The sequence below is a fragment of the Podarcis pityusensis genome (genome assembly GCF_964106645.2).
Source record: "Podarcis pityusensis genome assembly, chromosome: 15".
Classification (NCBI taxonomy): domain Eukaryota; kingdom Metazoa; phylum Chordata; class Lepidosauria; order Squamata; family Lacertidae; genus Podarcis; species Podarcis pityusensis.
This window is the reverse complement of record NC_138040.1, coordinates 44231252-44254982: the sequence shown is the minus strand read 5'-3', so window position 1 is coordinate 44254982 and position 23731 is coordinate 44231252. Positions and strand designations below refer to the sequence as shown.

Here is a 23731-nt window from a genome sequence, read left to right as displayed (position 1 = left end):
AGGTTCATGGTTTCAGTTGTCCTTGGAAACTTTTATGGGGTGAATGGGGATGCTGGTACATTTTGTTCTCTCTTTCGTAAAAGTTGTTTCCCTTCCCAAATTTACTGGTTTTGATGTTGAGCAGTATTCTTCAAAAGCACAGCGATGTCTGTTGTGTTTCAAATTGCTCTGTCTGCTAGGACAGTCTAGTCTATAGGTAAAAACATTAGGTGTGCTATTAATCGTTGAAGTGTAAGGCAAATGAAAAAAAGGGAAAGTGTGGTTTTTGCCAAAAAAATTGTTACAGTTGACATTTTTAGTTTGGGGGAAAGGAAGCATGCAGAGTGGGTTGATTCCTTCTACCACCCAGGAAGGCAGAGGACATGTGATCAAACTTTTCATCCTAGCCTTGTAGATTCCTCCTCTGCTTGCTTCCTGCTTTTGTGCAGCCAACTGCTGGGGTCCTGTCATGCCTGAGGCTGTCACTACAAAGTTTCAAGGCCAGCCAACAACAACAACAGAGGAGTCTGAGGAGTACTGACCTGCCCTCCACCTCAGCTGATGCAAAGGGATTTCAAAGCAGGAGGAGGGTGATCTCAGCACCATTATCTCAGCCTCTGCATCTTTGTACCAGGTGTCATCTGCAGATGGGGAAAAAACATTTATATGGCAGTCCCTTTTCAGAGGATGGCAGGGCATCAAGCAGCTAACTCACATAGCTGCCTGCAGCTGACTTTAGCAGAATGCAGTGCCTTTTCAAAAATGCACCACAACTGCTCAAATGCCACACCCCATGTCTTTTTTGGGGTCTCCCTCCTCCATGGCTACTAAGTCCTTCACCTCCAGCCTTTTTTTTTTTAACTGAGGAACAATTTATTCATAGAATTTATGGGCTGTTATTGATGATTTCACCAATTAAATGTTAAAACAAAACAAAGAAGATAGATAGAAGATAGATTTCAAAAACACTTTAGAATGGTATCAGCACATTCAGAGTTTTCTGTCTCCCCCAGTCCCCAGACAGGAGGGATAGCTAGAAGCCAGACAAAAGCCCCCAGCTAAACATGTTCATGCTGCTTGTTCACTGTTTATCAGAGGAACCTAATCAATATTCGCCTGAACTCACATCTGCTGGCTTTCTATCCTCCTGCAGAATGTTGCCTCTCAGGGCTTCCCATACAGGCACCTCATTCTCCCCTCTTAATCAAGGGGACTTCCAACAACAGAGTAGCTTGGAGAAGGGAGCTAGAGAAGGGTCACTTGGCAGCAGAACTGATGGGTAATCCACTACCAGACTTACTCATAATTATGATATTTTGCCTTTATTAGCAAAAGCCTTATTGTCACTTGGTTTACAACCTTGGCTCCTCAGCCATCTCAAATGAGTTCCAGAGGCGTACTGGTGTTTTCTGAGTTCTGGTCAGCCTCCAAGGAAGTGCTCTTCCTCCTCCACCTCTTCAGATGGTAGACTTGGAATGGGCTAGCTCCTTAAAGAGCAAAAAGGCTGCTAAACTAGCTCACAGGTTCTACACACTTTCTTCCCAACCAATGGAAAAACTAGAAATCCCAGTAGTAGATTCCCTGGGGACAGTCTTGTTGTCATGTGTTCTCTTACCTATGGATAATGAATGTTGCATTAAGAGCCTATTGAAAAGAAATCCAATGTGGCAGTCAAGAAATCTCATTCGGACTAAGCCCTGGCTTTAAGAGCCACTTCTACTTTCATTCTTTAATTATCATTTTATTTCTCTGACTTGCAAACCTTCAAAACAAGGATTTGGATGATAGAATCCTCCATAGAGCATTGAGAAGGCTGGCCAAGGCCTTGACATTCATTGTAGATCCCACCCTGAATGCTTTGCCATTTTTCACCAGGCGATCACTGCTACTCTGGTAGAAGGAGTTCACCACCCACCTCCCATTTTAATCAGTGCCCTTTAACAGGATTTGTCTCTTTGGTGATGTGTACTCAAGCAACCCCTTGTAGAAACAAAGGACAAATGCATCCCAACAGGGGAGGGACAGCCTAGATATACTTATTACTCATTTCACCTCAGTAAAAGCTCATTTCACCACAGGGATTATAGAAACTGAAGCCCACATGGTGACACATATTCTAGGGCAGACCTGCTGAGCTGCCAGCCTTCCTCCAGTGGGAAGAAGATTGAAGTTGTTTCTCCTCACCTAGGAACCCTAATTGGACAACTGGGTGTTAAACCCAGTCACAGAATTTTAGTCCAGACCAAAAGACTGTTTTTGACCATGGCCAGCCTTCTGGTCGGAGGTGAAACAGGTGATAACATCATCCAGAATCTGTTAGATATAGGGGTCATTGAGCCAGTTCCCTCAGAGGAATAATTCTCTGCTTTAGTCAGTCATCTTTGTTGACCCAAAGGAAAGAGGGAACTGGATGTCCATATTGGACTTGGAATATGTAAACATAGAATCATAGAATCATAGAATCATAGAGTTGGAAGAGACCACAAGGGCCATCGAGTCCAACCCCCTGCCAAGCAGGAAACACCATCAGAGCACTCCTGACATATGGTTGTCAAGCCTCTGCTTAAAGACCTCCAAAGAAGGAGACTCCACCACACTCCTTGGCAGCAAATTCCACTGTCGAACAGCTCTTACTGTCAGGAAGTTCTTCCTAATGTTTAGGTGGAATCTTCTTTCTTGTAGTTTAGATCCATTGCTCCGTGTCCGCTTCTCTGGAGCAGCAGAAAACAACAGTGTCAGGATTTATTGCAAGTTCAGGATGGAGTCCCTCAGGACCACCAGGGAGGCAATTCACAAAGTGGACTCCATAGATTTAACAGGGCCATGCCTTCATATCCCCGTATCCTTTCTGTTTGGGCAACTCCTGAGTTTTGTATACCAGCAGACAGGTAGACACTGATATCGGTAGCATCCTTTCACTTCCTGCTCTTTGGGTCTTTATCCAGGAAGAGAGCACGACAGGACTTACAGAAAACTTTGGCTTCATTATAAACAAGCACAAAAGCCATCTCTACCCACCCAGAAAGTTATGGCACATGGGAGCAGTTCTAGACCCAGAAAAAAGAATTTAATGTGCTTTTCGCAGGAGAGAAACCAGAACTTTCTTGCAAACAGACCACTGCTTTTTCTAGCAGTGCTCCTCTCATAGAGATTTGCAGGGCAGCCATATGGAAATCCTTCATGTTCACCAAACATTTTTACCTCCACTGAGTTGGCTTTGGGGGAGAGAGTGCTCTAGCGTGTTCTCCCTCTGCTTGAACTTCAGCCACGGTTCATTTTCTGTTTCCCTCCCTGGTGATCAGGGCAGCTTTTGCACACATCACACTATCAGATGCTCCTTTACTCTAAACTGAGAAAGGAACTTGGGGAATTTATCTTCTTTTGGGGTGAACAAGGCATCCAAGGCTCACTCTACCACAGCCAACCTCTAGCACTTATTAGACACTCCTGAACAGTTACATCTGCTGAGGCCTCCGGCTGGCATCAGGTCCCCTGCAGCTCCAGTTCTTTACACTTCTCAGCAAACTCTTCCTCAGGCTTGGCCATAGGGCAGAACAGAGAAGGAGTCTACATGACCAGGCTGAACTGCAAAGGTTTGCTCACAAGTTTTCTAATTTTCTGGGTGGTAAGAGTCAGCCCACCTGATTGGGTTTTTCTTCACTCCAAACCAGAAGGAACCTTCATGGTAAGTGTCCAATGTTCCTTTTGTATTGTGTTTTAGTGAACATAATAATGGGACTCCCATCAGCTCCAACTAGCTCAGCGGGCTAAATGGGCTCTTGTGTGATCCAAAGGCACACAGGATGGCCCATTAATACCCTGCCTGCTCCCTGACTAATGACATTCTGTCAGTCCCATCAACCTCACAAGCCCATGGGGGGTGCACCAGAGATAGAGCTTCATCTGTGGCTGGTCCCATATTGTGGAATTCCCTCTCAGGAGAGGCTAGACTGGCTCCCTCTTTGCTATCCTTGCAGACGATGCTGGTCACTGGGCTGATGTAAGGGCACATCGGATTTCAATTGCTACTTCTAAATGTGTTTTGATATATTTAAACTATTGGGTTTACTAGTTAATTTTTATTACTGTATATTTTGTGATGCTATTTTTTAATGTTGGAAGCCGCCTTGAATCCCAACATGAGAAAAAGGTGGAATAGTAATACATTGAATAATAAGAACAAGGACTTTATTGTACGTTGACTTGTTGATCTGGTTTTCACAGAGATGTATTTCTTGAGGGTTCTGTAATGAAGGCTGTAATCCAAGACACAGTTACCTTGAAGTCAAGAGGGCTTACTTCTAAGTAGGCATGTTTAGGATTTATTTTTTTTAAAATGCATTGAAGAATAGCTTTCAGTACATTGCAGCTATATCCTGCATTTACTTTTGAGAAGTATTGATCACTGTTAGGAACACGTGTTTCAGAGACAACAACTTTGGAAGTGTAGCAAGGCTTTGAGAGAGTATAGTGTAGTCTTGCCGTGCGAGGGTATAAAATGGAGACTTGTCCCAAATCTGAGTAAAATGGATGAATTCTTAGCTTTTGTAATAAAATTTTAAGATTCCCAAAGTGTTCTGTTGATTATCATGTGTGCCTTCTGTAGTTTGAAGACAAAAGTTTATGTTGGCCACATTTCCATGTAATGCTAACCCCAAAATTCTGGGGTGCTTTGCTGCTAGCAAAAAGGAGGAGTAAAGCTAACCAGAATTTTAGTGGCCTACAGTGTTGATTTTGCTGCATGGTTTATAATCAAGTTTATAATGATTTTTTTCCTGATCTTTCTCTGGATTTGCCTCCTAGCTTGGCTGATAACAGTTCTAGTAAATACTGGGGTCCCTGAGAACAAATACAATTCAGACATCTCATGATAACTCTTTGTGAGTTTCTCCTCAACATACGTGCATTTTTGTGTAGGAAACCAACATTTAATGTTGAGACTGCAGTATGCACTTCATAACATAAGCTTTTTAAATGGGACTGGCATGCGTGGAATGTTCAACTTAGCGTGGCTTGCCTCCCTTGCCGTAGTCATCAGAGGAATAGACTTCAGGTTCTTCCTATGAAGCATTTGCACAAGAATCTTGGGGCTGTATCCAGTGTTTTTCTTACTCAGTAACTTAGGTCCATTAATTTCAGTGGGTATGCTCTAAGTGAATTAGTTGTATATGGCCCCTTTTTCTTGAAAGATCGTGCTCTCTAGCATGTAGATTCCATGCAGCATAGATGTGCACTGATCAGTATGTATGTTTTACACTTTTAATTTGTGTAAGGAGGAAGAAGTAAAGAAAGAAAAAGTTCTGCTGAAGCTGGAAGTCAGGAGAAATTGTCCCCTTTGCCATGAGAGTTGCCAAACCTAGGATGCTTTGGTTGAGGAGGCTTTTGGTTAAATCATGATTTGTGTCCTGCACTTGTTTCTGGAAAAGTCATTTTATTATTTTCCATCCCTTTTGTATATTGGGGTCTTTCCTTAGTCACTGGAGACTGGTAAAAATTAAAAGAAACTATGCTCCAGTGTTAACTTACTGGAGAGAAATCTCAATCTGGTGAGACTCTCTAAAATATATCCGTGTGGGGGTACTGTGAGGGGGGGGAGTAGTGGCTGCATTTTCACATGAATGGTTTGCTATGTATGTGCAGATGACTTGTGCTTTTCTGCTTCACTAGTGGCTACAACAAATCACAATCCCTGTGCAAGGTTACCTTCAACCTGGGAATGTGCTTTATTTCACTCCAGACAAGCTATGATCTGAGGCTGAGGTTTGTTCATGTCTCTGCAGGGGTGGTTTGCTAGAGCCCTGCTTTGGACATAGTGCTGTTCCCATTCCTGCCAGGGCAGACGTGAAGCAGGAGCCACCTGCATGTTCCATGGCAAACCGCTCACGATGGTTTACCATGACAGGTGAAATGTCTGATCCCCATTTTACTGCATTTATTTGATCATGATGCCTCCCTTACACCACAACCATCCAACCCCCCTACTCATTCTTCCCAATGATGATTTGGGGAAAGGAATACTCAAATAAACATGGCACATCAATCAGATGTTGTTGAGTCTAACAATTTCACCAGGCTGAAATTGCTCCCGTGAAGCAACATCTAAGAAGGGCATTGATTCAGGACTGCATTGTGCAGCAGAAGTTGCAGCCAAGCTCTGAATCCTCTCTAGGTGATTCTTAACATGGCTGTGGCTTACGTGTGGTCTTAAGTTCTTAGCCCCTGTTGATGGGATTGGCAGCATGTTTCCCAATTAGCTGCCTTTCCTTTTTGAGGGTAGATCGGTTATAGGGAAAGTCACAGATGTGTTTTCTCAAGTGTGCAGGTTAAATAGAGCACAGGTGAAAAACAATTTTGGACCTATATCTTATCTTTAATCCTATATACTTAGGCACATAGATGCTATCTTTTTCAACATAACAACCTCTCCGTAGACATAGAACCTTTTTCTCTCTCACCTTTTCTTTTTCCTCATCACATCACTTTTCTTTCCATACTTAAAACATAAGTAAAATATGCATATTAGGTGTTTAATTTGGTTTTATTTATTTTTCTCCTTATGGAATCATGGGTAGCTTCATTGCAACTCATTTCTTTCTGTTTGTTTCGTATAGGGCTGATAGTGCAGGATCATTCAGACCCCCTGTTCAGTTCATATGCCAATAAGTCCCACTACCTACTGAATGAATCAAATCGTGCTGAGTTGATGAAATTACCTATGATTCCTCCTTCTTCGTCAGCTTCCAAAAAGAAATGTGAGAAAGGTAACCAAAATAGCTTCTTTCTCTTTTTAATTTTCTTTCACTTTCCTGCTTTTCCTTTCTTTTTGTTTGCTTTTAAAAACAAATCAAGCTCTCTATGCTCATCCAGCACCTTCTTGTTGCGCTTGATAAACTTCACTCATGGCTTATTGTGAGTCTGCATTCATGTTGGCAAAAATATTACAAAGGGGCTTAAAATAATTGCCAAATTCCGCTCTGTTACTGAGCTGCACTTTACCAACCAAATCTAATAGACTTTCCTGAAAGCCGTGAGACAGAATCTGTTGTGTCTTTGTGTTGCATGTTAACCACACTAGATGAGATAAATGCCCATTTGAGCCTCGCTCAGACCTGTTTCACAGCCAGAATGGGATTGCCTAGAGGTTGCAAGTATGTTAGCCAGTGATTCCAGGAGAAGATTTTTGGTGCCGTGATTTGTAAGATCACCAAGACCCCTTTTCAAGCCATCGATTGTATAGGGCTGCCATGTATTTGAACCAATCCTTGCCATTCCTGCCTGGATGGCTTTCACATTTCTCAACTGCTATTTTTCTGTTGAGAAGCCTTTGCTCGACTTATTCAGTCTCCATGAGGAAGAAGGCAGCCTTTTAATTGCTTGTTGATATTTCCTTAGGCAGCTGGATAGCTTTTGCTGGTTTAATTCCCAGAAGATTCCTTCTGACCAGTTGTCGCCACTTAAGGAGGATAAGGCTATCAATGCCTATTTATTGCCTCCAGCATTACAGGCAGTAGGAGAGGGTTGTTGTGCTCATGTCCTGCTTGTGGGATTCTCATAGATCTCTCACTAGCCACATGAGAACAGAATGCTGGACTGCTGGAGATAAATAATACCCACACCTTTGGCCTGATCCAGCAAAGCTGTTCTTATGTTCTTATCCCCTCATCCATTTTCATTAATGTGGTATAACAGAATGCACATATTACACACAGCTGATTTGTTTCTCTACCTCTTCCTGGAACCATACTTCTCATGGGGTTCCTAAGAAACTACATTTGAAGAGAGCAAATTTAGTACTTCCAGCAAGAGACAGTTGGGAATAGGAAGGATGGCTTTAAAAATGTGGTCACCTGATGCTACTGAATAATTCTCTTAAGGGCTTCACACGTAGAAATGACTCTTGCACAGTTGTAATCGTTCTTTAAATTTCTGAAGATTCAAAATTGCTGTTTAATTTTGAGACTCAGACAAGACAGAAGACCAGCCAGGTGACAACTCTGCAACAGTCCTTCAGTTCAAATGAGAACAAGAGTAGGACACCAGTTTTGAAGGAATTTGGAGAGGTTCCATGCATGTATAGACCCTATGTATCCACAGGAGGAGCTTACCCAGCCATCTGCCATGTTCCCTGCCTTCACTTCCACTTGGCACATATAGCTCTTAGGAAAACATGAGGTTGCATCCAACATAAGACAAACTCAAAGTAGATCCACTGAAATTAATAAACACGGCTAGTTGAGGTCTGTTAATTTCAGTGGGTCTATTCCAAGTAGATGCTAGTTGGATAAGAACCCATAATGTTCACTATGAAGACTTTGGTTGGGCCTGCCTCCTCAACTGCATGTGAGCTGTACACAGTTGGAGCCTTGTCCAAACTAGGGCTTTTGTCTGTGAAGTTTGGAAAACAGCTTCTATTGTTTCTGAGTGCTTGAACTCTCCAAAAGAGTGTTGACCTGGTTCCCCTTGCTAATAGCTCACTCGCCTTGTTGCTGTTCTTAAGCTAGTCTCCATCACTGAGAGACTTGAGACACTTGAGACTTGAGAATTATTTTGAGCCCTCTTTATGCTTGGCTTCAGCAAATCTTACTAATGCATTGTAAGAGCCAATTTCCTGCTTAGCATTGGAAAATTTTGTGTGTGTGTGTGTGTGTGTGTGTGTGTGTGTGTTTTGTTGGTTGTTTGCTTTGGTTTTCACATCTTTTTGACATTTTACCTTGTTTGGGCATTTTTTTCAATGATTGGAGCTGTATTTCCTCTGAAATGGTGTTTATGCTTTTAGAATTAATTGTGGGATTTTGAAATGAAAGGGAAATCAAGCATTTTAGGCTTTATTGCATCCACAGCAGAGGAAATATAGTAATTATTTTGTTGTTGTTTTAACAAACTCTTTTTCGAGCTCTGTAACAACCAGTGCAATCACAGCTTTGAAAGTCTATAGGTGGACAAGTTTTTCTGACAGCCTTTTGGAAAACATGAATCCAAATTTCTCCAGATACTAAAAAGTCCCACAAAAGCAGCTTAATGCTGTGTCCTAAATTTTGAGCCCCCCCCCCCGGCTTTGCAAGAGTGCTTGTTTGCTATCAACAACATATTTGAACAAAAATCAAGTCCCCACTTGCAAATATCCCCATCCGTTAGTATAAATATTTAACTACTTCAAAATACAGGTAGCTCGTGCAGATGTGATGTCCCTGATCACACTGGTTTGAAGCTTCCCATAGTAAGAGCCAACCTTGGTGCAGATGTCAGGCTACTGTGGGGTTTGCTCCAAAAGCAGAAAAGTAGGGAAAGTGTTTGAAGGGAGGGATGCGCAAGTGAGTTTAGCCTGCTGTGCACTTTAGAGAAGGGAATTGTTACATCTGCACAAGCCACGTAGTGCAGGAAACCTTTGTTTTGCAGAGTCAGCAAAGATTTGCAATTTAGAGATAATAGAATTTATTTTTCTCTTGTATCGTTTTTGAAGCAGAAAAAAATTGATCAACCTATAGGCTAACTTTTATGCACTAACTGATTGCTAAGGGATTCAGTCACGGCAATGCTGGTTTAAAACATACTACAACCAGTCATTTATCTGAAATATTGGCATCTCTTAATATTAAAACTGCCTGAGAAAAGGAAACTTCCACATAGTTTTTTTATATTCAAAAGTAGGTCTGATTTGGTTGTGTAACATAAAAAGTTGATGTGCTTTAGCAAATCACATGGCTTGGGAGGTTTTTTTTATTAGTCTTGTACATACAGAATATGTGTTTTTAAATCCAGCATTGCAAATTTGACTTGATCCTTTTGTTTTGCCGTTTGTATTGTATGGGTTGGTAATCCTGGGCATATTGCACTTGAGAGACGGTGAATCCTGCCCGACGCCTTTAACTATAAACTGAGCAATGTTGTTTGTTTAAAGGTGGGAAACTGTTGTGCTGTGAATCATGTCCAGCGTCCTTCCACCCGGAATGTCTCAACATCGAGATGCCAGAGGGCTCCTGGAACTGCAATGACTGCAAAGTGGGCAAGAAGCTACGGTACAAGCAGATTGTTTGGGTCAAGCTGGGAAACTACAGGCAAGTGAAGCCCAACTCAAAATACTTTGTGGTTATCCCATTATTATTATTATTATTATTATTACTACTACTACTACTCTATCATGATTTCTTTTTTAAAACTATACAGGTAACTCACATCTTATGCAGGGGTTGTGTTTCTAAATTGCTCAAAGCCTCAACAACCCCTGGAACTGCTCCCACCTCCTGAGATCTGGCTGTTAAGCCCTCCAGCTTTCTTACTGGGGTCTCAGGAAACACCACTTGTACTCATGCAGCCTCCTTGCAGCTTCCCTTCCCTCAGCAGCATTCCTCAGTCATCTTCGAGCTGCTGCTGCTGCTGCTGCTGCTGCTGCTGCCGCCGCCTCTCCTTCCTTGACTGCTGCTGCTCTTTCTGTTCTATCCCTGCAAACCCACAAACTTTCTTTTAAAAAAGAACATCTTTACCCCACCCTGGCTCTGCTTTCTGGTTTTTTCCTGTTCTCTTTGTATCTGGAAAGCCCAGCATGGAGAAAGCTGTTAAGCCCTCCAGCTTGCTTACAGTAGCGGGTCTCTTAGCAGCTTTCTCCACACCCCGTTCTCCATGCTGCTGCTGGGCTCCTTCCTGGGGCTGCTGGGCTCTGGTTGCCCCATGCAGAGGAGCCCAGCCCGAGGGACAGGATTTGTGTGAGTCACTGTTTCCGAGCCAGCCTTGCAGAAAGGAAGAGGAAGGGGATGTAGGGGGGTTGCTATTCTGCTTGGACCCCCCACTGGCCCTTCTCTCTGCCTACTCCAAGCACTTTGTATTTAATTCATTATTTTCTGGCCAAGCATGCAAAGCTGCAATCCCATAAGTGAAATTAGCAAAAGATGCGAGTTACCTGTACAAAATACTTTGCAGATTTTATTTTTCGTCATGTTTGTATGCTTCCCCTCTTCTTCGGAGCTTAGTGCAGCTGGGGGAGGCGGCATTCCCTCTCTTTATTTTCACAGTAAGAGTGAAAGATAGGTTATGTTCAGAGAATAAGACCTGGCCCAAGAGAATTCAAGGAGCTTCATGATGTCTGGCAGTCTGAATTCGGGTCAAGTTCCTTTCTTAAGGTTCTACCAGCCACCCTCCAGACACTGGCAGGATGGACAACTTTGTCTCCAGCTATCCTTAAAGAAGAGGCAGAATTGTATGAGAGGAAATAGCCCTTGATTCCGCCTGGCTCCGAACCATTTAGGACTTTGAATTGTGCTACAAAATGAACCAGTAGCCAGTGAAGGTGATTTAGAGACCTCACATACTCCATGTAGCTGGTTCTAGTCAGCAGCTCTGCTGCTGCTCTTTGTACCACCTGAAGCTTCTGAACAGTCTTTGGAGCAGCTTCACTTAGAGTCCGTTATAATTATTCAGTTCGCTATAAATAAACCAGTTGTGACTCCTGGAAAGAGTGTCATTGTTGCCTTGGCCTCAGCTGTGCAGTGGCACTCTTGGCCACAATCCAGGAGGAAAGATGTATTGAAGAGGATCCAAAAATTGCAAACCTTTTGAAGAAAGGTTTGTGTTGTTTTATGGTACCTTATGTTGTGCACTGCCTTAATATTTTATGTGGTATATGTATACTTGTACAAATAAATATCCAGTCCATTATTGATCTTGGGCTACAGTTCAGGATCTCCAGAGTCTTCCCAAACCTGAGATGGGAATAGAGCAAGAAAGATGTATCATTCATAACTTGATGTCGCCAAGTTCCAGTTCTTCAGACAATCATTTAAAAATAATATTCTTCTAAGGAATTGCATGGCTTAAAAGGTGCTGAGATATTGAATATGTTTGTGGATTAATAAAACTTTTTGCAACTTTTAACAGTATTCAGTAGTGTTATCTCTCTGTCTTTTCACTAGTTGTCATATTTTTCTGACCTAGTTATGTGAATTGATTAGTAAAATGTCTTATGGACTAGTACTGATGATTGACATTTTCAAAATTGAATTATTGTTGTCTGTTTTCTGCTTACAGAGCTCATATTCTCTTCTAGGATATACCACTTTTGCACAAACTCATTGAAATGAATGGACCTTGTGCAGCTGGACTGCTGGGTGGTTAGCTCTTAAGTGATGAGGAGTTCACTTGTATAAGGAATTTTCTAAGATTGTTACCTACACTAGGAATAATCCTGCAGAACATAATTTACTAGCAGAGAGATGGTTTGAGAGCTGCAAGACAGACAGTATGCCTTTTATTTAATGAATTTATTTCTTAAAAACCCCTCCTTTTTTCTCACTCCATTATTTCTAGGTGGTGGCCAGCTGAGATCTGCAATCCCAGGTCTGTTCCTCTCAACATTCAGGGCCTCAAACATGATATCGGGGACTTTCCAGTATTTTTCTTTGGTTCACATGACTACTATTGGGTACATCAGGGCAGAGTATTCCCTTATGTTGAAGGAGACAAAAGCTTTGCTGAGGGGCAAACTAATATTAACAAGACCTTCAAGAAAGGTAAAATCAAAAGACAGTTTTTAGTGGTTTAATGACAAAATGTTCCACATTTTTTGTGTCTCCATCACTACTTAATCACATGGAAATTGTGGTTGTTGTGTTTTGTGTCCTGTGTGAAACTCCAGCTGAACTCTACTGAGAACTGTTTATAACTATATGCGACAACAGTTCTGGAATTGTTTTCCATCTAGAAGGTAGCAATCCCTGTGGATATTTGGTAAAATGATAAAACATTAATATTAGTGCTGCAACATTTAGTTGATTAGTCTATTAATTGATTTTTTAAAATCTGGTAAAAAAATCTTTGATGAAAAAGATGTTCCTGATTATTGGGCAGCAGTTTCTTTCCCTTAAATACATGGTGGGGGCTGGTTCTTTGTGCCATCTTGTGAATGGGGCATAAGCAACAAGAGTATGCTTCCCCACACCCCTTTATGCAGTTAATCAATTAAATGAAATAATAGATTTTAAAATTTGTAAGTTGGAGTAACAGGTCTAAATATTCTCTGATGGCTTAAAACCGTTTTGTTCTGGATTTCCAGAGCGTAGCTATTTGTAGAGTGTTCCCTCTGCACCAACTGCTAATACTAACTCCTTCCTCCATTTTGGGCTCCTTCACACAGCACTTGAAGAAGCAGCAAAACGCTTCCAGGAACTGAAAGCACAAAGAGAAAGCAAAGAAGCACTTGAAATTGAAAGGAACTCAAGAAAACCACCTCCATACAAACATATTAAGGTGAGCCCCTTTTCTTGCTCTTATTTGTGTTGGCTGTGTGGAGCACATGAGCACTTTACATCCACAGTGAGAAACCTTTTTCTCCCGGCCAGCCAGGTCTGCATCTGCCCTACTCCTCATGGGCCAGACGCGACATGTGAGCAGGGCTACCCACTGTCAGTCACCCAATGTTACAATGACATCAGGTAACCAGCCTCTCTGAGCGCATGTTCCCTGTACAGATTTAAAGAGGCTTGCAAAAGAGGTGCCATAAGGACACAGAAAGTGACATTATATCAAATCAGACTATTTGTCCATCTAGCCCAGGATTGTCTATTCTGACAGGCAGCAGCTGACAGGCAGAGGTTTTCATTTTTTTTTTTATTAATTGCTTTATTGATTGTAAAAAAGAAAAAAGTCAACAAAGAAAAGAACCAAAGGATGATACAAATTACAAAAAATTAAATTAACTTCTTACAATACAACTTCTTTTTATGACTTCCAGTCACCCCATCAAGAGTCCCAGGTTTCTTTTAAGTAGCATACTTTTCATTATCACTCCAAACTTCTCCCAAATTTTTGTTTTAATACGTTTTCTATGTTCATACTGGGATCATTCTAGGCTAGCCAGAGAATTCATATTTTTACAATGCTCTTTTAAGATATTCTCTGTAAATATCCCACTCTCTAGTAAATGATTGTTCTGTATTATCTCTAATTCTTCCTGTCATCCTTGCTAATTCTGTTTATTCCAATAATTTCATCTGACAGTCCATTTTGGTCGGCATGGAATCTCCTTTCCATTTTTTGGCTATTAAGATTCTTGCTGCCACTCAGTGGCGTAGCGTGGGGGGTGCAGGGGGGGCCGGCCGCACCGGGCGCAACATCGGGGGGGGGCGCTCGCACTCACAGCTCTCTGCCCCTACCTGGTTCACTCACTCTCACTGCAGTGCTGGCTGTGCGAATCCGATCCGAGCCGCTGGGTCGCCGCCCACTGTGGAGGGGGTGGGTGCCAGGCGTGCGGTGCGGAGAGAGAGCGAGGGACTATCTGTGGGAGGGACAGTGCAGCGGCCACCCAGCGCAGCGCTGAGCGCGGGAGAGAACCACACCAGACCAGACCAGGCAGCAGCAAGAAGAAGCTGGCAGCGGCGGCAGGTTAGGGGTTAGGGGGCGCAAATTACTTGCCTTGCCCCGGGTTAGGGGGCGCAAATTACTTGCCTTGCCCCGGGTGCTGACAACCCACGCTACGCCGCTGCTGCCACTGTTGCATTCAGGAAGATTTTCCTCAATTTTTTTGGAATGTCTATATGTACATTCGGGGTTTTATTCAAAGGAGATTTTAAACATATTTTTGAGCTTGTTATATTCCACCACATGTGAATCATCATACCCTCCGCCTCTCTACATCTGCAACAAATGCTTGACCTGGTTCTATACATTTTAACCAATTTTGATGGTGTTAAATACCACCAGTATAGCATTTTCATAAAGTTCTCTTTCAGGGTATAACATGCAGTAAACTTCAAGTCTTCCCTCCATAATCTTTCCCAGGCTTCCATTAGAATGTTATAACCAAAATCTCTGGCCCATTGGATCATTACCGATTTAACTTCCTCCTCTTTGACTTCCCAGTCTAGGAGGAGTCTATACATTTTAGAGAGTGATTTGTCTTTGTTTTGAATTACAGTGGTACCTCGGGTTACAGACGCTTCAGGTTACAGACTCCACTAACCCAGAAATAGTACTTTGGGTTAAGAACTTTGCTTCAGGATGAGAACAGAAATCGCGCAGCAGCAGCGCAGCGGCGGCAGCAGGAAGCCCCATTAGCTAAAGTGGTGTTTCAGGTTAAGAACGGACCTCCAGAACGAATTCAGTTCTTAACCCGAGGTACCACTGTAGTTCTTTCTCGAGTCTACATGGTTCTGTAGAAAAACCTTTCCTTTTATCTATTTTAAATGTCTCATTAAGCTGATGATATTGTAACCAGTCAGATAAATGTGTTTGGATTTCTTCAAAACAAATTTTTAATTTGAGTCGGTTTCCTACCTCCTCCAGTAATACTTTGTAAGTTGCCCAGTTTCCTTTCATATCCTTTTTTTTAACAGAGAATGCTTCTACCGGTGATAACCACCATGGCTTTTTAGGCTCTAGCAGATCTTTATATTTAGACCGCACCAAATATAAAGATTTTCTTATGGCATGGTTCAAGAAACCTTTATGGACTTTATCATACCCTAAGTAGGTGTGCCATCCGTATCGATTATAAAATCCTTCCAAGTCGAGCAGATCGGTATTTTGTAACATCATCCATTCCTGGATCCAGAAGAGACTGGCAGTTTCGTGATATAATTTCAAGTCTGGCAGGGAACCCCCCCCCCCCTATATCTATTAGCAATTTGTGTTTAATCCTGGGTCGTTGTTGTCCCCGCCATATAAATCTAGAGAAATCCTTCTGCCATTCCTTGAAATAGCCCATTCCCCCGATCACAGGAATTGATTAAAAGAATAAAAGTCTATTCCAGATCTCCATGTTTTTTTAAAATCTCTTTCCAGGTCTTAATATCTTAAAATAAGTTTTTTGGGTTTTTTTGCCTAAGCCATATTCCTAGATATTTTACTTTCTTACTAATTGTCAATCTGGAAATCCTTTCTAGTTCCTCTTTTTCTTAGGTTTCCATATTTTTAATCAGCAGTTTTGGTTTTTTACTATTGAGTTTAAAATCCACCACCTGTCCAAATTCTTTTATCATTTCCAGCACTTTTGGTAAGCATTCTTTTGGATTTTCAGTCATAATTATCAAATTGTCAGTGAAGGCTTTCAATTTAAATGATTTTTCCCCTACTACAATTCCTCTTGTATTTTCATCACTTCTTATTTTCCTATTCAATATTTCCAAAATCAAAATAAATATTAGCTATTTATGATAAGTTTAGCTCGCTGTGGTTTAACCCTACAGCGCCACCCACGTCCCTGCTGCTCCAAGTATATCGCCCCAATTCCTTTGCAGAAAGTTTCTTCAAAACCCATTTGGTTAATTAATCTTTTCATGAAGCACCAGGAGATGTTATCAAATGCTTTTTCCTTGTCTACCAACATTAGTTTATAAAACATTAGTCCCCTCGCCTTGCTTCTCACACGTGGACCGGGAATCCTTCTTTTTGGCACCACAGAGGCTTCTAGGGTCTCAGGACACCCACCTGAGCCTTTGGGAGCCGCGTTGCCCCCCAGGTCCCCTACAGCGATCAGGTTTGCCCCTGGAGAGAACGAACATGCGCCCTGATATGAGTCATGGCAAACCAGAAGTCCCTTGACAGGCAAAGGTTTTCCATCACCAGCTATCTGAATTTTTAACAGGAAATGTCAAGAATTTAACCTTCTAAATACAAAGCATGCACTCTGACACTGTGCTGTAGTCTGTCCCCAAAAGTAGCCATACGAAAACCACAAATGCAATTTTAAACTTGGTACATTTCCGGGGGGGGGGGGTGTGCATCGTTTACAAAATTCTGAGAGTGCAAATGATGTACATGCATATATGAACCAAATCTCTGTGTGTGCTTGCATGCAAGTGTTAGAATTACACATTTTATCTTTTCTTCTTTTTCTGTTTCACAGTCCAACAAATTAGTAGGGAAAGTTCAGATCCAAGTTGCAGACTTGTCAGAAATCCCTCGATGTAACTGTAAGCCAACGGACGAAAACCCTTGTGGCTTGGAGTCAGAGTGTCTGAATCGAATGCTGCAGTATGAATGCCACCCCCAGGTTTGCCCTGCAGGAGAGCGCTGCCAGAACCAGTGCTTCACCAAAAGACTCTACCCAGAAGCAGAAATTATAAAAACGGACCGGCGCGGCTGGGGTCTGCGGACAAAACGCAGCATTAAGAAGGTAACATATAGGATGAATGCTTTTGAACTGTTGTAGAGTGTTTAAATAGATGGCTGCTTTGGGGGGGGTGTCTTCCCTTGCATTGTAGCCCATACAAATAAACTTTGAGACAGAGTAGGTGAAAATAATTCTTGTTGGTCAGATTGGTTTTAAATGTACAACTCAGAGAGTAGTTGGAAGTGGGGAGGGAGAAAAAGGTCCTCCTCGCCTTCCACTATGCAGTTTTAATCTGAAATCTTAGGCGCTGTACTGCACCAGAGCTCAGAAACTGCTCGCGTTAATGAAATTCCTTGTTGCAAAATGCGCCTGGAACAACGGGAGCTTCGATCGCTGGAAGAGGGCCCTTTCTGCTGTCACACCCCAAGTTTGGGATTTCTTCCTCAAGCAGTTGTTCTTGGAGCTGACACTGCCAGCTTCTTGAAGGCTTTCCTATTTGCCCAGGAATTTTTAGGTTGTGGTTGGATTTTTGTTCTCATTTGCTCTTCAGTGGTTTAGATTGTAACATTTTTTTGCCTCATTCTACTTAATTTTGTTTATTTACTGGTTTTAAATTGCATTTATATCTTGTCTATGAATTCATTTTTCTTCACACTTTGTACACTTCCTGTTAATCTTTTGATAAAGGGAGAAATGTTTTAAATTAATTAAGCATATTTAGTAGAAGCATATTTCTTTGGGTTTTAGAAGGCCTGAAGCCAGACAGAATTGGGAGGGACCATAAAAATTATGTTAGAAGGAAATGTAGTTCTATTTCCGTCTTTAATACAAGTATATGTGCCTTAAGCTGCTGCAAAGGTTTCCGTGGTCCCATTGCTTGCTAATTTACAGATGTGTGAATCCAAAATGCTTAATGATTTTTATTGAATGAACCTCTTCAGCGTTATTCTGTGAGGGCACTGTAACCTTTTTGCAAATGACTGTATTTAGATTGTCTTACCAAAGGCCACACAGCTTATTTTAGTGGTGCATGATTCAAGTTTCAATCTCTTTTTCTGCTGTACCACACTGCTTGTCTCCTAACAATGGAGTTTATTCCTTGCAGTAGCACCACAAATTGCCAGCATGCATTTCTTTTTAATCTTTTCAGGGTGAATTTGTCAACGAGTATGTTGGTGAGCTAATTGATGAGGAAGAATGCAGATTGCGAATCAAACGAGCACATGAGAACAGTGTGACCAATTTTTATATGTTAACTGTTACAAAGGTAAAAAGAAGACATTCTCTCTATGTGGGACTGGTTCGTGTAATGCCATCTCAGTTTCAAATTGGTTACACTTTAAATGCCACTGAAATCCCAGTAAGTGACATCCACTGCATGGATTACCACAATGAGTGGCATTGCAAAAGGCTTGAAATGAGCCTATTTAGCCTGGCTGGCTGGCTGCTCCACCATATCCTTGCAGGGAGTGTGGTGATGCTACTGCAAGGGTATGTGGGAATCAGGCAATTAGAAACTGGATTGAGATATCCATGAAGCCTTCATAAACCATGAGGCCACTCATTCAGGTGGAATTACAAGGGCAACTACTTGCCTGTTGAGTCTGAAATGCAGCGAGTGGCAAACTGTGTAAAAAAAAAAAAAGTTATAGCTAGGAATTGTCCTTAGGGCTGAGTGATGTCAGCTTTTCAAAATCACAATTTGTCACCAGCCTAAGATCACAATCGGGGTATACCGCAATGTTGAAACAACAAGCTGTGTTGGCCCCAGCCCTGCGAGGCCCAGCGTGACTGCCGCCACTCTTCCCGCAGCACTTCGCGGGGCCAGGGACAACGCAGCTTGTTCCCAGCGCCAGGCACTGGGGGTGGAGGGAATCCATCCTCAGCGTGCAGAGGGAGCAGGCTGCCTCAACCTCGGCTCCTCACTGGGGCTTCCTTGCACTGCTCAGCTGGGGGGTGCAAAGGCTCCTGCCCCCCAGCTGAGGGAACCCTGATATCTCTCTGGCTTGTGTGCAAGGCATTGGGGCTCACTCAGCTGTGTAATGGAGCTGCCTCCTTGCCTCTGGCTCATGTGAGCTGGAGACGGGGTGGGGGCTTCTTCAAACTGCTCTGCTCAGGAGCACATTGCTGCCCAAGCCTTTGTGGAGCACTTGAAAGAAGCTGAGGGAGAAACAAGCTGAATCGCTCTGGTGATACAGTTTGCTCCTCCCTCTGTGGTATGAGGGGCAGAGCGCGGTGGCAGCTTCACCTGGAAGTATACCTTGGGTGAAGCCACCACCGCTCTCGAGTCCCTCTGCTACCAGCAGCCCAATGTTGGAAGCAGCACTGGCAGCAAAGGGACTTGGGAGAGGCATTGGCTTCATCCTCTGTACGAAGCTGCCAGGTGAAGCTGCCATCACGCTCTGCCTCTAATACTAGGCATAATTGGCCTCAGAGAATGTGCCCCCCAAGGCCACCTCACCCTAAGAAGTCACCCCTGCAAGCACGCACTCCCCACTTGGTTGAGGTCTCATGCTAATCTGCTTGTTGCCCTTCAGCCTCACACTTAGCGGAGGCCTTGTGCTTCTGTGCTGCAGTCAGCATTTGGTAGCAGCATGTGTTGGGAGATTCCATTCCACCTTTTGTTGCAGACATGAGATTGTTGCGTGTCACATGTCTGTTTGCAGTCCAGCACAGACTGCTGGGTCTCGTGAGTGGAACTTCTGCTCTGTGTATTGCTTTTGGTTTTGAGCCTCTCTCTGAGAAGACAGCAAGGAGAGATGACATGTTTCTTTGTTCTGATTTATGTATAATAAATCCGTAGGTTTAGTATGTATCCCCAGCCTCAAGCCTCTTCTGTTGTGCTGCTTACTCTGCTACATATAGTGTGCTCAAGGCAGCATGTTGGTGTGTGCATGATCCGTTGGTCCCAACTGCTTTGCGGGGAGAGGCGACAGGGGTTTTTCTTCGTTTTTCGCTTGTTCATCCCAATAGTAAGGACCAACCCATTGCCCTAGCCCCACCCGCTGGTTCATCTTGATATGAGCCATGAGCCACAAACCTTCTGAATATATGGAGTTCACACATCTAGTTCGAATTGAGGTAAGGTTGGTGCTGGGAGACAGACCCTGCAGTATCAGGTGGAAGACCCACCTTGTGCAGCATTCTGTTCTTAGGTGGGTTGCAAACGGGAAACCTGCAAGTTGGACCTGTGCAGTCACGATCTCCCCTCTGGCAGTGCTTAGCATTTGCCATTCAGGGCTTTCATGTGGTAGAAGCACTTTGTATTTCTGGGCCAGTTACTTCTCTACAAACACAGTTCCACATTGGTTTGTGCCTAAATTCTTTCCTGTCTCAGTGAATGTTATCTGCAGATAGTTTTGTTGAAACTTTGAAGAGTCTTGAGGTAACTTAATATCTGGCGCAAGAAAGTGTGTTGCTTTTTGCTACAACGGGATGGATTCAAACTTAAGTCTTAGACATTTTGTATATGATTGTGTCTCTGTTCTTTGGTCTTTTTGAAGGACCGTATAATAGATGCTGGCCCCAAGGGAAATTACTCTCGCTTTATGAACCACAGCTGCAACCCCAACTGTGAAACTCAGAAATGGACAGTGAGTGGAGATGTCCGAGTTGGGCTCTTCGCTCTCTGTGATATTCCTGCAGGTAAGAGTGCTTTGGCGTTGCTCCATTTCCTTTTAATGTTACTCTGTCTTCCTCGCATGCCTTGCAGCCTTTTCTTGCCTTTTTCTTGAGGATCTGTAATCCTGTAAATTGTTGCTCTGTTGCTAATATAATTGGGTGATGGTCCTGATCCTCAGGTAGGGGATAGAGAAGTGGCAGCACAACAGCCACGTTCTGCAGTGGAATCAGGCCTTCTAAGGCAGCTGTGCACATCAGGAAGGGTCTGCGGTGGTTGAGACCATTCTCACACTTTTTATCTCATGAGCACTGAATGGGCACAGAAGGCCTGTCACTGCCATGATTCAAGGCCTTTTGCTTTAGACAAAAAGGGAGGCATACAGCGTCCTATTTGGAATAGACCCACTGTATGTAATAAACAAGACTAAATAAGGATCATTGATTTTAGCTGGTCTACTCTGAGTAAACAAGGTGAGTAAGGTGCAGCATGAAAGAGGTGTATAAACTATGTGTGGTGTGGAGTAAGAGAAGTTTTCCTTACTCTCCCATAATACTAGAACCTGAGTTCTCCAATATAGCTGAATGTTGGAAGACTCAGGACAGACAAAAAAGTACTTTTTTGCACAATGCATGTTTAAACTATAGAATTTGCTGCTGTGAGATAGAGTAATGACCACAAACTTGGATGGCTTTAAATGGGAATTTGACAAATCCATGGAGGATAACACTTTCAATAGCTGCTAGTCATTCGGGCTGGGCAACATCTGGTTTTCAAGATCTAAATATCACAATATACCAATATATTACAATGTCCTGAATGTTGTCTTGGTTGCTTCTTCCTTTCCACCTTAGGGGAGGAAGATGCAGCCGAGAGACATGCCCAGCCCTGCTGAGCAAGCCCTGATGCCTCTCCAGCTCATGTGAGCTGGAAGGCTGCAAGAACTTCCTTAAATTGCTCCACTGGGAATGGGAAGTCTCCTACCCCTTAGCTGAGTGAGCCCCCATATTGCTCTGACTCGCGTGAGCCGGAGAGGCAGGCGGATTCCTCAAAGGCACAGGCAGGCAGAGCCCAAGAAGGTGCGCTCCCAGAACCCTCTCAGGCTCCATCTGCCTGCGCCTTTGCTGTCTGCAGGCAATTTGAGCTGGTGTGATGTATTGCCAGCTCAAAATGTCTGAAACTGGTATCACGATCTGAACGCCATACTGGTTTCAGACAATTTCCCAATATATTGCCCAGCTCTTCTCATCATGATGGCTTTGTACTCCAATATTGGTTGTGGTGCTCCTTCAGTCTCAGTTGCGGGAGGAGAGTGCTCTTCTGTTCATGTCATACTTGTGGGCTTCCCATTGACATTTGAGTGGCTGCTATTGTGGATTCCTTCTCTGGAAAATTCATTGCACAGTTTTTGCCAAATGCTGCAGATGCACCTCTTTACCCTTGACATACATGTGTGATACGGATCCACTCTAGTTGTCATGGTAATTCATTCTGAACTGTTTTTAATGTTTTAAGGGTAAGTGTAGAAGAATAAGTGTGGAATTCACATGTGCATACCATATAGAAATAGGGCAGGCAAGGGATCTGGATCCTGAAAGCCATAACACCAGGTCAGTTTAGAAGAAGTTTCTTGGCTGAAATGCTCTGACCTTGATGGGCAAGAGGGGCAGTCACATTTTTAAAAATATGTTGCTTGCTTGTCCAACCTCTTTTAAGATTTGACATGTGCCGGCGCATCATAATTTTTTGAAATACACTTGATGCTGACATTGTTTCACAAACAGCTAGTGTGTAAAGTGCTTCTTTTGAACTTCTAGGGATGGAATTAACATTTAACTATAATTTGGATTGCCTGGGGAATGGCAGGACAGAATGCCACTGTGGAGCAGATAACTGCAGTGGATTCCTAGGAGTGCGGCCAAAGGTTAGTTGTGCAAGCGGAGTAAAGCCCTCTCGGACAGAATCGGCAAATAGAAACCTTCATGCTTAATGGCACACGGTAGTAAAGCTCATTGTGGGAGAAAAACGGGACCATCCGTCCCTGTTCTTTCTTGTTATAAACAAACACAGCATGTACAAAACATCTGGTGCCTGCTTGGATCTATTTGGGTGATGTACTACTTTTTGTTACTGGCTGCTGGTGTCTTCAGGTGTCAGTGCCAGAGCCTGAGAAACAGAAGGAAGGGGGGGGCTGGCTCTTCTTTTTAATGGTAAAAGGTAAAGGACCTCTGACAGTTAAAGTTGTCTAATCCAGTGACTCGGTGACTCTTTCCTCCAACTGCTAGACGGCGTGTGCAACAGCAAATGAAGAGAAAGCAAAGAATGCAAAATTAAAGCAGAAGAAGCGGAAGATAAAAACAGAGCAGAAGCAGATGCATGAGGACAACTGTTTCCAGTGTGGAGATGGGGGTGAATTGGTCATGTGTGACAAAAAAGACTGTCCCAAAGCATACCACCTCCTCTGCCTTAACTTGACACAGCCACCCTTTGGTAGGTGCTTCCTGACTTGACTTTACAGGTTTTTCTTGGTAGCCATGAACCTCTGTGTGGAATTATTAAGAGCAGGCAGAGTTCACCTGTTTAACTTTGTGACACCTAGGAAACAGTTTGATATTCCAACAACATCCCGGAGGGAAGGGAGGGGGTACAAGTTCTCCATCCCTGGCATATGTGATGGTTAATAATAATGGGACCAAGTAAAGGTGAAGGTAAAGGACCCCTGGACGGTTAAGTCCAGTCAAAATCGACCATGGGGTGAGGGGCTCATCTCCGCTTTCAAGCCAGGAAGCCGGCGTTTGTCTGCAGACAGTTTTTCTGGGTCGTGTGGCCAGCATGACTAAACTGCTTCTGGGACACTGGGACAGAAGCCAGAGTGCACGAAAATGCCGTTTACCTTCCTGCCACAGTGGTACCTATTTATCTACTCACACTGGTGTGCTTTCGAACTGCTAGGTTGGCAGGAACTGGGACAGAGCAACAGGAGCTCACCCCATTGCACGGATTTGAACCGCCGACCTTGCACTCGGCAAGCCCAAGAGGCTCAGTGGTTTAGACCACAGTGCCACCTGTGAGTGGGACCAATAAACTACATTAGC

The 23731-nt window shown here is 43.2% G+C and overlaps 1 protein-coding gene across 4 annotated transcripts in view; it reads left to right on the top strand.

Moving 5' to 3' along the window:
• The window catches only part of NSD3 (nuclear receptor binding SET domain protein 3), an 84051-nt gene that overhangs the window by 53306 nt on the left and 7014 nt on the right, over window positions 1-23731 (top strand). For 2 of the 4 annotated variants that reach the window (XM_080982326.1, XM_080982323.1), the window contains 9 exons: window positions 6591-6740; window positions 9878-10034; window positions 12277-12479; window positions 13103-13215; window positions 16811-17080; window positions 18168-18284; window positions 20521-20662; window positions 22454-22560; window positions 22922-23126. In XM_080982326.1, coding sequence (XP_080838452.1) covers window positions 6591-6740; window positions 9878-10034; window positions 12277-12479; window positions 13103-13215; window positions 16811-17080; window positions 18168-18284; window positions 20521-20662; window positions 22454-22560; window positions 22922-23126 — 1464 coding nt within the window. The remainder of the gene's footprint in view (window positions 1-6590; window positions 6741-9877; window positions 10035-12276; window positions 12480-13102; window positions 13216-16810; window positions 17081-18167; window positions 18285-20520; window positions 20663-22453; window positions 22561-22921; window positions 23127-23731) is intronic. The other 2 variants (XM_080982324.1, XM_080982325.1) reach the window with 2 other exon arrangements.